This window comes from Culex pipiens, chromosome 1 (assembly GCF_016801865.2).
Source record: "Culex pipiens pallens isolate TS chromosome 1, TS_CPP_V2, whole genome shotgun sequence".
Classification (NCBI taxonomy): Eukaryota; Metazoa; Arthropoda; class Insecta; order Diptera; family Culicidae; genus Culex; species Culex pipiens.
Window position 1 is genome coordinate 127,214,457 of NC_068937.1, and position 16,927 is coordinate 127,231,383.

Sequence of the window (16,927 nt, forward strand, 5' to 3'; positions counted from 1 at the left end):
GCAGCCAGTCTTTCGAGGTTTTAAAAGTTGCTCTAGATTTGAATAAAAAAAAAGGGAAAAACTACATTTTTTGTACATTTTTTTTTATTTTTATTTTTTAGTAGACAAAAATATTTAAAAATTTGTGATAAGGCTGGTACAAATTTTATTTAAAGCTTTTTGTCCCTCAACTGTGGTTGAGGTAAAGGGGGGGGCCTTTATTTGATTGAAAACGCATAAATAAGTGTGTATTGCAGTGTATTCTGAACGGTTTACAGTCATTTTATCAAGTTTTTTCAATATAAATTTAAATTTTACTCCATATTTCTCTTTTTGGGGCAATTTCAAAGGGTTGTTACAAAAACTTGAAATAAAATTAGCATTGGCCTAAAGTGAACAGAGAAAGAACTTTTGTTTAATTCATTTTCAAAATATTGATAAAAAAATGTAAAATAATTGATTGACAAAATTGCCCAAATCAATAATAACAAAGTGATTAAAAATCATGCTAATATTACACCTTGGAATAGGTTAAGTAAAATAGGTTACTTTACCAGAGAATATAGGTTATATTCCAATATTTCATCACAAAAGAGAAAATAATACGCCATAAAATTTTACACCTTCCATATTTCATTATTTTTAGTGTGTATTCACATAACTCATTAAAAAAAGGAATACGAAATTGGATGTTGTAAAATATTATTGTGTAATATTACTTCTTTTAAGATGTTTTTGATGGCGATAAAACTTTTCAAAATTATTCTTTTCTGAAATTAAAGATGTACCCTTTTCAAGATTAAAATTACCATGATTTTATTTACTGAGTATTAAAATATTTTTTGCAGGCTTCTGTAGCAGCCATGCCAGATATACAGATAAATTTTACAGATTTTTCGATCCCAAAAATCTTAAAAAATCTGTATATACAGATTTTTTAAAATTGATTATAATTAAAATTCAACAATTTAGTAATTAAATCTGCTGTTAATTTTTTATAAATGTCTTGTATGGCTTCGAATTAGACATGATACAGATAAAATACAGATTTATTTTTAAGAAAATACAGATCTCCCATAAAATAATCTGGCATCGTTGTTCTGTAGTATACACTTAACGAATTGTAACGCTTGAAAATAAAACAAGCCTTACCCGACAAACTTCGTTCTGCCTTTTTTTTCGTTTAATGACGTTTTTAACTTTTTTGCTGATTCAGCCTCCTGTGATCAAAATTTGATTTTACGTAACTTTTCCCATACAATCTGCAGATTTTCCGGAATCGGTTCCAGAGTGACCAAAGTTATAACTTTTTGGCGTAAGATCCTTCCTTGGACTTATACGAATCCAACGCAACAAAGAACACCTCGATCCGACGTTCCGTGTTGAATTGATTCGCGTTCGAACAAAACCATCGATTTTTTTTTTAAATATATAGATGATTGAAATTCTACCAAATTCTGAGCCAACTCAATTGTTACGAAATCAGGCAAATATGATTATAAATCCAACAATATGCTGAAATAAACATTTATGATGAAGAAAAAAAACCCAGCCTTGTCAACTTTTTTAACAGCAATCATGTATTTTATTAACAGTATTTGGAATTAAAAATTCAATTTTGTGATCGATTTGAACTTTAAATCAGTTCCAAGAACAATGAAACTCATCAGCTGCTTCCACAAAATTTCAAACTTATTGTAGCTTTAGCCATCAAAAGCAACCCAGTTGATATTTTCCAGTGATCCTTTTCAGCACCGGTTTCCAGCTGCACACCCACATTTCCGTTCATTTCAATCCAATTCTGCTGAAACATTCATAATGATCATTTTTTTAAACAGCAAAAATCAGTTAAAATCAACAAAGACAGTGTAAAATGTTTCATATACCATTTATCCGAAGTCAGAGCTCGAAGCCGTCAACCGATTCGAATCTTCACGTGGCCAACCGACTCGGATTGCCACCGCCAACGGTTCATGGCACCAACCAGCTCTATGTGTGTGTGTGTGTGTCTATTGCGCTACATAGACTGCACGTTCACCGCGCCGTGATCCCCACGTTTATATCTCCTCTCCAACTCTCCAACACTGCCGAGCGATGAGATATATTGTTGGAGTTTGCGTTGCTGCTGCTGCTGCTGATTCTCTCACTTTTGCTGCTGTTGCTGGTGCACCGCAACTATGCTGCTGCTGCCATCTACCTCTGCTGTGCCCCATTCGACCTTAATACACTCACTTGACTGTGTGAAGCCAAGATGGTTGACTAGTAGGTGATTACTTATAAAAAATGTTTTGATTTTTTCTGCCACTCAATTTTATGTTGGCTCGAAAATGTTTCGATTTTGATTTGGTATATTTTCACCTTCGTGCCACAATCTTGGTCCGCGACGAACCGCCTCGTCAAAATTGCCGTGGCCAACCTGCAACCATTGCCTACTCCGATCCCCGGGGGTCCGCGTAGACTCCAGCTTTGATACACCCAAAACTGAGGTTGGAAATCGGTTAGTTTCCCAAAAAGACGCATTAAGGTGTAACGGGCCATCATCAAATATGGCGAAAAAAATATGGCGAAACCCCGTCCCGTTCCACGTTAATGATGATTGTTTCCCGATCCACCTTATTGTGTGAAAATTAGAAATTTTTCTGAAAATCGTTTATTCCTCGCACTTATGATTAGCTTAAAAATATAGAAAAATAATCACTACGTACAAAACTACCACGGGAAAACGGCAAAACTTATGGTAGGCTCGAAAAAGCTTTTATTTTTGAAAATTTAGCCTATTTTTGCAAAGAAAATTTTCACCATACAAAAATACGCGCACTTTAAAACACCTCAAAACTACCATTTTAATCACCTCACCTTAATAAATCGATAATCACTGGACGTGCTGCACACAGGAGGATCAGCCAATTACGGCCAAACACTTCAAAACGCGATATTTTAGCGAAATTTAGAATCGAATTATGCGAATTGGAATTTTTCGCGAGTTTTTTTCCTGTGTTCAGACACACTTCAACACAACCATACGTCACACTGATGTTGGTTGTCATCAAGAATGTGGTTGCCAGAGGTTTTAGTCAAACACTTTAAATCAAATTAAATAATAAGGTATTCTTGTTCGATTCTTTGCCTCGTATTGATGTAAAATATTGAAACAATTGGTTTATGAGTTGTTTTGGTTGATTAATTATATTTACAATTTATATATAAGCTTAAAAATCTGCATGAAAAATATATCTTGACTTTTTTTTGATAAGGTCCTATAAACAAATGTAAACATTGAGTGTATCCCTTTCACACCTTATGTCAAAGTCCATCGGAGTAAGCGGGATACACTCAATGTTTACTTTTGTTTATAGGACCTTATCAAAAAAAAGTCAAGATATCTCAAAAAACATTTTTTGAAACTCTGTCCTGAATGGCAACACTTTTCTCTGGCATTCGAGGTTGTGACAGTTATGTTTTCGTCTCTGCCGTCTCTGCTGATCTGTCATTTACGGAAATTCAAGAGAACGGGAAAGAAAAAAATCCGTGCCCACAGCAAGGTAAGTTTTGTTTTGTTTCACATCATTATTGTGATCAAACATTTTTTCAATTTCGCTAGGTCGGGGTCGTCCTTTTCTGCCTGGCTGGCCGAGGATGGACCCGTACCGAGATTATCATTATGGCCCCCGCACCCAGAACGTGCTCGGCGAGAAGTGACCACCGCATCCGGGAGCTGAACGCCGTTATCTACGGTGTGCTGCGCTTCATCATGGAGTCCTGCGCCAAGGGTTACGAGGTGGTCGTGTCCGGAAAGCTGCGCGGTCAGCGTGCCAAGTCGATGACGTTCGTCGACGGAATGATGATCCATTCCGACGATCCGTGCAAAGAGTACTCCGCCACGGCCACGCCGCTGCGCCAGGGAGAGCTCGGAATCCAGGTCAAGATTGTGCTGCCGTGGGACCCGAACGGCAACATCGGCCCCAAGGAGCCGCTGTCGGACAACGTGGAAATGGTTGATCCGTCATAAGTTGAAGCTGAGAAGGATTCTGGCCGTTCAATGTCAAAGATAATATTAGTGTGATAAGTTGATACGAGTTCAAGATCCACAATCTGTCCCTCTCAGCTAACGATAAATGAGCCGGATGGTGGCCCGATCAGAAAAAAATACAAATGTTTGCGTCATATAACTAAATAAAATAAATGAAATTTTCATCAACCAACATTGTCCAGATCGCAAAATTTAATAGAGTGGATTTTCCGAAAAAATGTGCCGTTCTAGAGCTTTGGAAGAGTTGTTGGAAATGGGAAGGAGCAACTTTTAGCTTGTTTAAAAATGAGGGTGGTTCACGATTAGGGTGTTTTAAAAAATTTAAGGGTTTTTTTGTCTACTATAGAGTTGTTGGGCTTGTTAATCCAAGAAACTTTGTCGAAAACTCCAAAATGTTATCTAGCAATCTACGCTTACTACGACTAAATTTAAAGAAAGGATCTGAAAAAAACCTTAAAAGTCTGTTTTTTAGCGTAGTCTTTCAGGGTTAAGTTTTAGAGAAAAGTGATGTTCAGGGCACTTTTAGAGCTCTCAAAAACAAACATTTTTGTAAGTCAATTTGGACTTCAAGGTCAACCATTTTGTAATAAATAAAAATAATCAATTTAAAAAAAAAAAATTGTTCGTTCAACAGCTTTGCCTTGGCGTTCTCTATTGCTAGATTCCTACTCGAAACAAGTTTTCCGAAGGTTTGAAACAGTGAGACAATCCAAACATTTTTTTACACCTAAGCTCCCATACACCCCGGGATTCGAACTGACGACCTTTGGATTTTGATTCCAATTGACGATCAGCGACTCTACCGAGGCATGCTTTTCCCAGGAAGACGATTTCTACACCAGGACTGAGCTAAAGACCTAACGTCCTGACCTCTAGGTTAGACCGGGGCCAACATTTACTTTCCCGTCTGACAAAAGGCGTGATCAGACAAATCTAGTCTCAAAAAATTCCACCGGGCCAATTGGGGTGTGAGAAAACTCTTACCACAGATCCCGAACATTTTAAAACTTAACCTTAGTTTTCAACCAAGCCAAAAGTTGCCCCCTTCCCATTAGCAACAATTCTTCTGAAGACACCAAATTGTACCATTTTTCGTAAAATCAATTTTCCACTTAATTTTGCGATCAGAAAGGAACATTCCTAATCGATGCGACATGGATGCCGAATATTACAATTATATTTATTTATTTTGATATTATTAAACATTGTGTTTGTTTACATCGCTGATGTAAACAGAATATAACGTCACTACTACATGTATGCACTATTGACGTCATGACTAATACATGAAAATTTCAATGATCATCATCGTTCCAATACACTCACATCGCACTAACACATTGACATTGGTGATGATGAGGCGTTTCACCTTAAGTGATGAAAAACAGTCCAATGCTGCCCACCATTGAAAAAACGGCTCATATCCACTTTTGACAAAAACGAGTTATTAGCACCAGGTCGTAGAGGATGTTCCTACGCATCTTCTGAAACTTAAATTTTACTAAAAAAGTGTTTAGATTTAGCTGCCGATGCGAAAAACCAAACGGCTAATATTGCCTTGACGAAGATTTGGTGACAAACACTAAAACGCGTTTTTCTCGGAAAAATTGATTTGGCATAATAGCCGAATTTTCAATTATTGGCAGAATAGTGGTCATTGATTGCCAATAACAATTCATCAAGTGTTCAAATTTATCGACACTTTCATTTGGGTGTAACTTTAGTTGGGTTTCAGGACTGCACAAGCCGCGGCCATCATTCGCCGTAATCGCCGACAGTCGCCAGCAAAAAGCAACTACTACGTCTACTACAACTTCTCCTTAGTGTTACTACTAATAGTTTTGCTAGTATACCACCGTTTTATAACGAAATGACGTATATACCTTCGCAGTTCAAAAGGCATACCTCATTTTCTTATTTTAAGGCAGTATTAAGTTGAATTTATGCCACACAAAAAAAAACAAAAACAGTTAAAAGGTCATAAAAAGCTGTGCCAAGAAAAAAAATAAAAAATAGATTTTTTTTTGCTTTGAAGCTTATTTAGAAACATATTGATCTTAAAACTGTTTTTGTTGTTTTTGGGGCATGAATTCAATTTGGGACGATCACTTATTTTTGTTACGAAATTAATTTCAAGGCCTACTGTGCACCAACGAAAAATATTGTAGAACATGTATGGATAAGTAAAACATTTGCTAAGCGATACAGCATTTTCCAACGTGATATCCCAAGAATTTTTCAATTAATTGTATTTCAATTGATAAAACTCCCAGCAATCGAATGCAATTGTCAGTTTTTCGTAAGTGGTGGTTCAAAGGGTTAAACTTCAAACGCAAAATGTTCATATCTGGCAACACTGTACATAAATTTGGAGTTCGCTTTTGCCGCCGCCGAAACGGTTTTTCTTTGGGTGTGTAAGTGAGGCGACCTTATACAAAGCCAAGTCAAACGTGTTTAATCCTGAAAGTTTTCGCGAACGCAGTCAGAATAGTTTTTAAACAGTTTTTTCGGAAATTTCAAAGAGTCCGCTTGCAAAAATACTATCGCGACATCAACCTGTGTCCGCATCCGCTGAGGGAGTCGTCACAAACAATCGGAGACGAACGGCCACGATCATCCGCGTGTGGACCAAACAAACAGACGGCGGTAACTCGGTGGCCACAAACGACGTCGACATGGCACCGGCAATTGCAAAGGAGTCCGCTCCTCTAACAGATTCGATGAAAAGGGGCGACCCATTTTCTACGGATGAAGTTCGGTAAGTAATATGTGGTTATCAATCCCCCCTCAAGTTCTGAGGAATATTTTTCATGATTTTTAGAAAACTGCCGAGGAAGGTTAAGAGGAACGCCGCGTTCAGAGATTCCACGATCCTCAGCGTGTGCTATCCGGCATAATTCACGACGACGCGGCCAGCTGACGTCGGCGATTCGGTTGCTCACGGGTGCGGTATCGATTGCAGCATCGGTTACACTTCTAGGCCTTGTGAATTGTAAATTTTGTTTTGTAAAAGTTGTGGATTTTTAAAAATAAAAAAAAATGGGGATTCACGGTGGAGTGGAGTGGGGAGTCTTAATTTTGTAAAAAAATCATATAAAAAGCGCTTGAAACAAAAACCATTAGATTTTTAATTATTGTTGAATTACGGTTCAACCAAAACAAAAAAGAAACCAGAAAGCAAAAACAAGAAGAAGAAGAAGCTGTCAAAATCAACCCGTCCATTCCGTTTCGATTCCGTTTGAATTCCGCTTGAACCGATTTGCGGCGAAAACTCAAACGGAACCGGTTGTTGCGTTTGAAACGGAATTCGTTTCCGAATCTAAAACGAACACTGTTTAGAATTCGAATCGAATTTTTTTCGCTCAAGCGGAATTTCAAACGGAATTTAAACGGAACGCGCTGAGTGGGTGGGTTCTAAATGCATTTCAAAAATGAGGGTTTTCAAAAACTTGCCACGAACGCGGGAGTGGGCCAAATGTCACCAAACTGGGGATTCCCTTATGCCAAATATGAGCAGATTTGATGAAGGTCGGAATTGGGCGCGTTGCAATCCAACCTTTCGGAAGCATCCTGGAGAATGAATGGGTGATTACTTCCAACATCATCCAGCAGCAAACAACTTTCAAAAATTATGATAAAAAAACAATGGATGTTTAAGGTTGTAGTTAAAACTTAGAGACAAAATAAACAAGTATTAAAGAAAACATAACACAAGCGAGTTAAATGGTCGGTCAAGTTTTGCAAATAACAAAATTTAGATTGATAAATCCTGAATCAAAATTTCAATGTTTTTTTTAAACCCAACATGATCGACAGATGGCCGACTGGAAATGATACCTTTGACAGCCTTAAAAGTTTTAAATCAAAAACCAAACTGGAATACATAGAATTCCATCAAATCAGTTCGTTGACAGCTACCAACCAGTCAACATCGTGGAAAATTGCTCTCGGGCTTGTTTACTTTCAAAAAAGTGTTCGACCGTAAATCGCGGGTCGTAATCACGCGCGGTTTCCCTGCCGAATATGGGAAAAAAGAAGTCAAAGGCCCCGCCGGACGGCGTCCCGGGGGTGAAAAAAACGACGCAGCACACGTTCGATCGACGAGACTACGGTCCGAAACTGAAAACTAACCCCACTTTGGACACCGAAGTGAAAAAACTCGCAGCTGCGGGTCACGGCTATTCACTCCGGCGAAGGGCATCTTACTCGGATTTGTCTAGCACGCGAAACGGAAATACCTGGGCTGGTGCATCCACCCAGCCAATCCCACTTGCCAACGGGTTTGACGCTTTGCAGTCGATGGAAGACGATTCGTCCAGCAGTACCAGCGGTGACAGCATCCCGGGAGTTGTTGACATCCGCGTCAAGAAAACGGTGAAGGCTCGCTGCCCCCCAATAACAGTGCGAAACAAGACGGCGATCGAAATCAACAAACTGATTTCACGCCTTGGAGGTGGCGGCGGCAGCTACAGCCTACGCAATTTTGAGAAGGCGGTCCAGATCAAGGTGAAGTGCGCGGAACTTTTCGAGAAAATTACCGCAGAGCTGGTGCAGTTGAACGCGGAGTTCTTCACCCATGCCAAGCCGGAGGACGCCCTAGTGAAGATCGTTCTTTCGGGTCTACCCGTGTTCGAGGTTGATGATCTGATCGAAGAACTAGAAAAGAACGACATTTTCCCGCGGGAAGTCAAAGTGCTGTCAAAATCGGAAGGTGGAAATCGTGCACTCTACCTTCTCAACTTCTTGAAGGGTTCGGTGAAGCTGACGCAGCTGCGCGAGGTGAAAACCATCTGAGCAATTCTCTACCAAAACCGGAAATGGATTTTATTTGTATTTTTTGATTTGGCTCAAACTTTGTGGGGGCCTTCCCTATGACCAAAGAAGCCATTTTGCATCATTAGTTTGTCCATATAAATTTCCATACAAATTTGGCAGCTGTTCATACAAAAATGGTACGTAAATATTCGAAAATCTGTAACTTTTGAAGGAATTTTTTGATCAATTTGGTGTCTTCGGCAAAGTTGTAGGTATTGTTAAGGACTATTAAGAAAAAAATAGGTACACGGAAAAAAAAAATTTCCGATTTTTTTATTAACTTTTTTTTCACAAAAACTCAAATTCCCAAAATACGTATTTTTTGATTTTCGAGATTTTTTGATATGTTTTAGGGGACAAAAATCCGCAACTTTTGAGCTATAGAGAAACATGGTCAAAAAATCTGCCGCCGAGTTATGATTTTTTGAAAAACTGGTGATTTTTGGAAAAAATCGAAATTTCATACATAAAATTTTTAGGACCTCATTTTTTTATGCAAAATTGAATTTGCAATCGAAAAGTACTTTACAGATTTTTTGATAAAGGGCCCCGTTTTCAAGATATAGCCACCGAAAGTTTGATTTTAGCGAAATATTTGCAGTTTTTCAATTTTTAAAAATAGTGACCATGAGTGACCATTTCTAAAAATATTTTTTTTGAAAAGTTCAGAAAATTTGCTATAAAATTGTCTAAGAGACATTGAAGATTGGACCTCGGGTTGCTGAGATACAGCGGCTTAAAGGAAAAGAAACTCGAAAATTGAAGTTTTCTAAGTCTCACCCAAACAGCCCACCATTTTCTAATGACGATATCTCAGCAATTAATGGTCCGATTTTCAATGTTAATACATGAAACATTCGTGAAATTTTTCGATCTTTTCGAAAAAAATATTTTGAAAAAAATAAAATCAATACTAGCATTTTAAATGGGCATAATATTCAAAGTTTGGCCCTTTTAAAATGTTAGTCTTGATTTAATTTTTTTTTAAATATTTTTTTCGAAAAGATCGGAAAATTTCACGAATGTTTCATGTATTAACATTGAAAATCGGACCATTAATTGCTGAGATATCGTTATTAGAAAATGGTGGGCTGTTTGGGTGAGACTTAGAAAACTTCAATTTTCGTGTTTCTTTTTCTTTAAGCCGCTGTATCTCAGCAATCAGAGGTCCAATCTTCAATGTCTCTAAGACAATTTTATAGCAAATTTTCTGAACTTTTCAAAAAAAATATTTTTAGAAATGGTCACTCATGGTCACTATTTTTAAAAATTGAAAAACTGCAAATATTTCGCTAAAATCAAACTTTCGGTGGCTATATCTTGAAAACGGAGCCCTTTATCAAAAAATCTGTAAAGTACTTTTCGATTGCAAATTCAATTTTGCATAAAAAAATGAGGTCAAAAAAATTTTATGTATGAAATTTCGATTTTTTCCAAAAATCACCAGTTTTTCAAAAAATCATGACTCGGCGGCAGATTTTTTGACCAAGTTTCTCTATAGCTCAAAAGTTGCGGATTTTTGTCCCCTAAAACATATCAAAAAATCTCGAAAATCAAAAAATACGTATTTTGGGAATTTGAGTTTTTGTGAAAAAAAAGTTAATAAAAAAATCGGGAATTTTTTTTTTCCGTGTACCTATTTTTTTCTTAATAGTCCTTAACAATACCTACAACTTTGCCGAAGACACCAAATTGATCAAAAAATTCCTTCAAAAGTTACAGATTTTCGAATATTTACGTACCATTTTTGTATGAACAGCTGCCAAATTTGTATGGAAATTTATATGGACAAACTAATGATGCAAAATGGCTTCTTTGGTCATAGGGAAGGCCCCCACAAAGTTTGAGCCAAATCAAAAAATACAAAAAATAAAAATGGTCGAAATCGGCCGGTTTTGTAGAGAATTGCTCATCTGCAACGTCGTGGTCTGGTGGCGTTTTTACACTCGGAACAAAACTGACGTGATGCAATGTTTCCGTTGCCAAGGATTTGGTCATGGCAGCCGGTATTGCAACATGACGCCTCGCTGTGTCAAGTGTGGGCAGAAGCACGGATCGAACGAATGTCAGCTCCCAACGAAGGCCGAGCTGGAGAAAGCCCCGGATGACGTCCGCCAGAAGATAAAATGTGCCAACTGTAACCTCAACCACACGGCCAACTTCAAGGACTGCACCGCTCGCAAGGACTACCTCAAACATCAGGAGAAGAAAAAACCTCGTAAAGCAGCACCGCAGGCTGAGAAGGCGTCCCCCTCGCCACGGAAGTTCACCTCAAACGTGGTGGCACCTGGACTGTCCTTCGCAAACATTGCTGCTGGTTCGAGCACTAACACCCGACCTGGCGCATCGACCGAAGAAACAGAAGCTCTCAACGACGATCTGTTTACAGTTACTGAGTTCTTGGGCTTGGCGAGAGAGATGTACGCTCGGCTCAGCAAGTGTACGACTAGGGAGGAACAATTCTTCGCTCTTCACGAGCTTATGGTGAAGTATATTTACGTTCACTAGTTTAAATAAATTAAAAGTACTAAACTGGAATGGACGATCCGTTCCGAAGAAGGCACTTGAGCTCTCTGAGTTCATTGTGTCGCAGAAAATTGATGTTGCCGTTTTAACTGAGACGTGGCTCCAGGGAAACGTTTCATTTTTCATCGATGGTTATTCGGTTGTTCGACTGGATCGACCAACAGAAGCTGCTGAAAGAGGGGGCGGGGTTGCTCTCCTGGTCAAACGAGGAATCGCTTTCAAGCCGATGGACAATCTACGGACGAAGGTGATTGAAGCGGTTGGCGTTCGGGTTCAAACGGAGGGCGATTCAATCAACATAATTGCTGCTTACTTCCCTGGAGGACGCAGCAAAGAAGATCGAGTCAACTTCAAGCGTGATATCGGAACCCTGACGAGGCAAAGTGGAGCTTACTTCATCGTGGGAGATCTCAACTCTCGCCACAGGATGTGGAATTGTACGCGGGCAAACCAGACTGGTAACATCTTGATGAACCTGTTTCGTTCTTCTGACTTTTTCATTCATGCACCCACTACGCCGACGTACGTCCCGCGTGGTCGCGCACGCCCTTCGGTCATCGATCTGGTCCTGTCGAACAACCGGGTCAACATGTCAGTTCCTAAAGTACATCAAGAGCTTTCATCAGATCACCTTCCCGTGACATTTGAGATCGACTGCAACATCCAGGCGGAGTCACAAGCTAAACGAGTTCGCTGCTACGACCGAGCGGACTGGGTCCGGTTCCAGCGGGAAGTTGGCGGAAAGCTGGACGTAACCGTAGAGTCGCTGAACAACATCCAGACAACAGCCGAGATCGACGCTTCTGTTCGCCGATTCACGTCTGCAGTACTGGAAGCTGAGGACGTTGCAGTCCCCTGGGCGGAGTACAATCCGCAGAAAGTGGTTCTACCAGATGGAGTGCGGCTGCTGATTACACTGCGAAACACCCGTCGACGGCAGTTCATCCGATCGCGAGATCCTGTGCTGGGCCTGATCGTCGAAACGCTGAATCAACGAATCCAAAAAGAGTGCAGCAAACTGAAGTACAAAAACTTCGGCGATACGGTCCGCGATATCGCCAATGGCCACAAAAAGTTCTGGAAAATTTCCAAGCTCGTGCGGAACAAAGTTAAACACAATCCTCCTTTCCGTATCGACGATGGCCTGGTCATCTCCCCCGCGGAGAAAGCCAGAGTGCTCGCTGAAAGCTTCGCGAAGGCACACGACAACACCTTGCCGGGTGACCCTTCAGTGAACGACGAGGTAGCGCGGTCGATGTCGGTGGTGGCAGAGGCGAACGAATGTAACGACGACTGGTCCACATACACGAAGCCAAGCGAGATCAAAGCTATCTTCCGGAAGCTGAAAAACAGGAAAGCCCCGGGTCAAGACGGTCTGCGGAACATTACGCTGAAGCACCTTCCGCGAAAAGGATTAATCTACCTCACAAAAATCTACAACGCCTGCCTGAAGCTGTCCTACTTTCCTGCTGCGTGGAAACACGCGTTGGTGGTAGCGGTTCCAAAGCCGAATAAGGACATCACGCAACCCGCAAACTATCGCCCCATAAGCCTGCTGAGTACGCTCAGTAAGGTCCTGGAACGGATAGTACTCGCTCGAATGAACCGACACTTGGACAACAACCGCATCGTCCCCGACGAGCAATTCGGATTCAGGCGAGCGCATTCGGCGAACCACCAGCTCGTGAGGATTGCGCAAGCAGTCAAGAAAGGATTTGACGCGAAGAAATCGACGGGCATGCTGATGCTGGACGTAGAGAAAGCCTATGACACGGTGTGGCAGGAAGCTATTGTCCACAAGCTGGTAGTAGCCAACTTCCCACTGTACCTTGTCAAAATGTTGCACTCCTTCCTGAAGGGTAGAAGTTTTCAAGTGAACGTCAACGGTGCACTGTCGGCCATCCACGAGATACCGTGTGGCGTGCCCCAAGGTTCGGTTCTAAGCCCAACGCTATACAACATCTTCACTGCTGATGTACTGATGATTGACGGAGTGTCGTATGCGTTCTTTGCTGACGATACTGGCTTCTTTGCAACAGACAACGATCCGAAAATTGTCACAATCAAACTTCAAGCTGCTCAGAACCGTCTGGAGGAGTTTCAACAAAAGTGGAGGATCAAAATCAACCCTTCCAAGACTCAAGCCATCTTCTTTACGCGCCGAAGAGCGCCCAAGTACCTCCCGAGTTCCAAGGTCAAAGTCTGCGGCTTGGAGGTGGACTGGTCCAAAGAGGCCAAGTATCTAGGCCTTGCCCTAGACACCGGGCTTCGCTACGACAAGCACATCGACCAGACGCTCAAAAAGTGCAAAAACCTGACGAAGGCTCTCTACTCGCTGGTGAACCGACGCTCCCGATTACAACTCCACAACAAGCTGTTGCTGTACAAGTGCGTTTTCCGTGCAGTCCTGACGTACGGATCTCCAACGTGGAAAACCTGCGCAGCTACCCACCGCAAAAAGCTTCAAAGGATGCAGAACAAATTGCTGAAGATGATCTACAACCTCGATCCGTGGCACCCCACCGATGATCTCCACCAGCTTGCCGAACTGGAGACGATCGACCAGTTTATCGATCGCTTGTTCCAGAAGTTCCGGACCAGCTGCCAGATGTCGGACAACCCACTGATAGGAGCCATCCTTCCCCTTTAATGAAGCGGAACTCAACCCCCCACTCGTCTGTGATATTAGTTTTTAGAAACCCCAAGTTTCGATCTCACTAGGTTTTTTGGCCAAATTTTCCCTAGTTTTTGTTTAATTGCATTTGAAGAACCTTCTGTTACCAAGCGGTTAATGAAAAGGAAATAGTTGCAAGGAACACCAAATCTCTATGAACCAGCCATTCACACAAGTTGTACAATTGTTATTCGGTAAATAAAATGAATTGAATTGAATTGAATTCCATCAAAACTTGCATTCACCTTCAAAAAATTTACCCAAATTAGTAACACCGGTTTCCAAACGTAGATTTACATTGTTTCGCCACTTTTTCCAATGCTGCCTTGTCCAGGAAATTCCCGCCCATGGATATTGGTTGAGCTGAAAATCGCATCCCGAAAATAGATGCATTCGGCGTCACAAGTCAAAAATGTTTCCACTCCTCCTCCCAACCCGCTGCAAGTTTTACTGGCATCCCCCACACGTGCATAGTGTAATCGGAAGTGATTCCAGTAAGAAATTGTAAAATAAATGCTCTTTTTAGTCTGATATTTTTACTCTTCAATTTAAGTTTTATTCTTCATTCAAATAGGGTAAAAATGATCTAGTTTAAGATTTTTCTATTTCTATCCCCTTTTTGTTGCAATTTTAGTAAGTTTTTTTTCTATTTTTTTTTCTTACTCTTGGTAATCTTTTAGTTATAAGTAAGGCTACCAACTGTACGGATTTTTTCCTTACCATACGGATTTTCGAACCTCTTCGCGGATTTTTAACAGGCCGGAATTTTTGTAGGGAATTTTACGCATAATACGGATTTGTGAGTTTGATTTAAAAAGGGAGAGTTTTTTTTAGGTTTCCTCAATTCATACTTGATTATCAATAATTCTAGAGTTTTTGAACTATTGTCTTTCATATGTTGATAGGACCTTTTAAAAAAGCTCTAGAATTGTTCTTTTAGAAATTCCTTAATAAATATATTTATCCCTTTCCAAAGGCTTTCTAAAACTTGTGAAAACATTTGAACATTTGAATTAACAAATCTAGAGTTTTTTAAAGGTCCTATAAACTGTTGTGTTTCACATGTTATAGGACCTTTTCAATAAAAAAAAACTCTGGAAAAGTGACCGTGAAAACACTAAGAACGATATTATTCGTAAAAGCAAACTTGACATTTCGTAAACTTTTAAACGTTTAACAAAAAAATTGAAGAACTTTTAAACGTGCAAGTCATAAGCACTCTGATAGCATTTTGTGAAATTTGTTAGCTATAAAAACGACACAATTTTATATGTTTATGTCTCAAATTTATTAAAAAAATTGCTTTCTAAATAATTCATTGACAGTTTTGGTTATACCATGGTGTCAAGTCGGCAAAGTGTACGGATTTTTGCTCAGCAAGAGTTGGTAGCCTTAGTTATAAGCAATAATCGTTCCAAAATGGATTGAAATTTAACACACTGCTCAATAGAACTCCAAAACTCTGTTATGAACAAATTGAAACATGATTATGCACTAATAAAACCGAAAAAAAAAACAAATTGAATATTGAAGTAGTGTAAAATTACCATTATTTTTTTGCAGGTTGAAATTCAAGTATTATTCTGTATAGTTCAAGATTTAATGATCAATTGCAACAAAAAAAAAAACACAATTTCAACGTCGTTATGGTCCACTGTGCATTGAATGGTTGCAACCTTATGGCATTATACACGTATAAATAACATATTGAGAGAACTGAATTGTCCTATACGAATGGGCGAACAACGACCTAACGAAAGGACGACGAATGATGGTGGTGCAGTTTGCACTCACAAATCGCTGAACTGTTGGTCAAAAGTGTCCTCGAGTAAAGCGTATCATTGACGGAGGCCTATAGTTAGTGGTGATTCTAGGATATTTGTTTATTCAACATTGTTTCAACCAAAGGTGATTGTGGGTGTTAAATTCGTAAAAAAACATCTTTGAAGTTATTCATATTTTGATAAATTGATGTACTGCTTCTGCATTTATCCTTTAAGATTTTGTTTTAAATATTTTTAGGTGATATTTTAAAAGTATTAAAGGTACACGTGATACACGATTTTTGCAAAGAACACTTCTTTCAATTAACCTTATCGAAACACAACTTTACCAGTTTTAGCCTGACACATTTCAAACGAAATATTTAAAATCGGACTTAAATTTAAAAAAGCTCCGAATGAAATTTGACTTAATCAAATAAAACCTAAATCAGTGGATGAAACCTTGGATTAATTTTTGAATTCAGGTTTTGTAATAAAATTTCTGAGCACATAAAATACCGAAAATCACAGAAATATGGATGCCTAAAACAGGAAGGCACTGCATTAATTTAAAGGCTTTTTTCAGAAAATAAATTTTAATGCATCGTAGGATCCAGATCCAAAGTGCTCCGATTTCGCTCAATTGTGGCATTGTTTGTTGAATTGAAGGTCTCGGGAACAAAACACTCACAGTTGAAACTAATTGTTGATGCATTTTCAGAATGTTTTACGTAATATATCCAAAAATTGTGAATATCAACAGGATTCTTGGACATGATTTTTGAAAAAAAAATGATTTCGGTATAAAAATCGTACTAAAAATACCATTCTTCTCCATCGAAATGAGTTCCCAGTACATTTTACTGGAGACACTTGGTGCTTTATGTTCAATTAATGTTTCGAATTTCGATATTTTTTTTATACAGAAAATTTGTTTTTCAGAATCCTGTTATGGGACAATCAAAAAACCATGTGGACACCTTGGGGGGGGGGGGGGGTTTGGCGATTGTCCACGCTCCATACAAAAAGATTTTATTTGTATGGAAATTGTCCACGATGGGGGGGGGGGGGTTGAGATTCCCAAAAAAAGTGTCCACGTGGTTTGTGGATGGTCCCTGAAGGATATTCAACAATGTTGGT

At 39.5% G+C, this 16,927-nt stretch overlaps 1 protein-coding gene and 1 long non-coding RNA gene across 2 annotated transcripts; both read left to right on the top strand.

Annotated features, from left to right (window-relative positions):
- The first annotated feature begins 3,403 nt into the window (after window positions 1-3,403).
- On the top strand, window positions 3,404-5,493 carry LOC120421814 (40S ribosomal protein S3-like). The gene is made up of 2 exons (XM_039585091.2): window positions 3,404-3,521; window positions 3,581-5,493. The coding sequence occupies exons 1-2, from the start codon at window positions 3,435-3,437 to the stop codon at window positions 3,986-3,988; spliced, it is 495 nt and encodes a 164-aa protein (XP_039441025.1). The 5' UTR covers window positions 3,404-3,434; the 3' UTR covers window positions 3,989-5,493.
- A 799-nt stretch (window positions 5,494-6,292) lies between these two features.
- On the top strand, window positions 6,293-7,110 carry LOC128092428 (uncharacterized). The gene is made up of 2 exons (XR_008211759.1): window positions 6,293-6,767; window positions 6,831-7,110. It is a non-coding gene; the product is annotated as an uncharacterized LOC128092428 (long non-coding RNA).
- The last annotated feature ends 9,817 nt before the right edge of the window (window positions 7,111-16,927 follow it).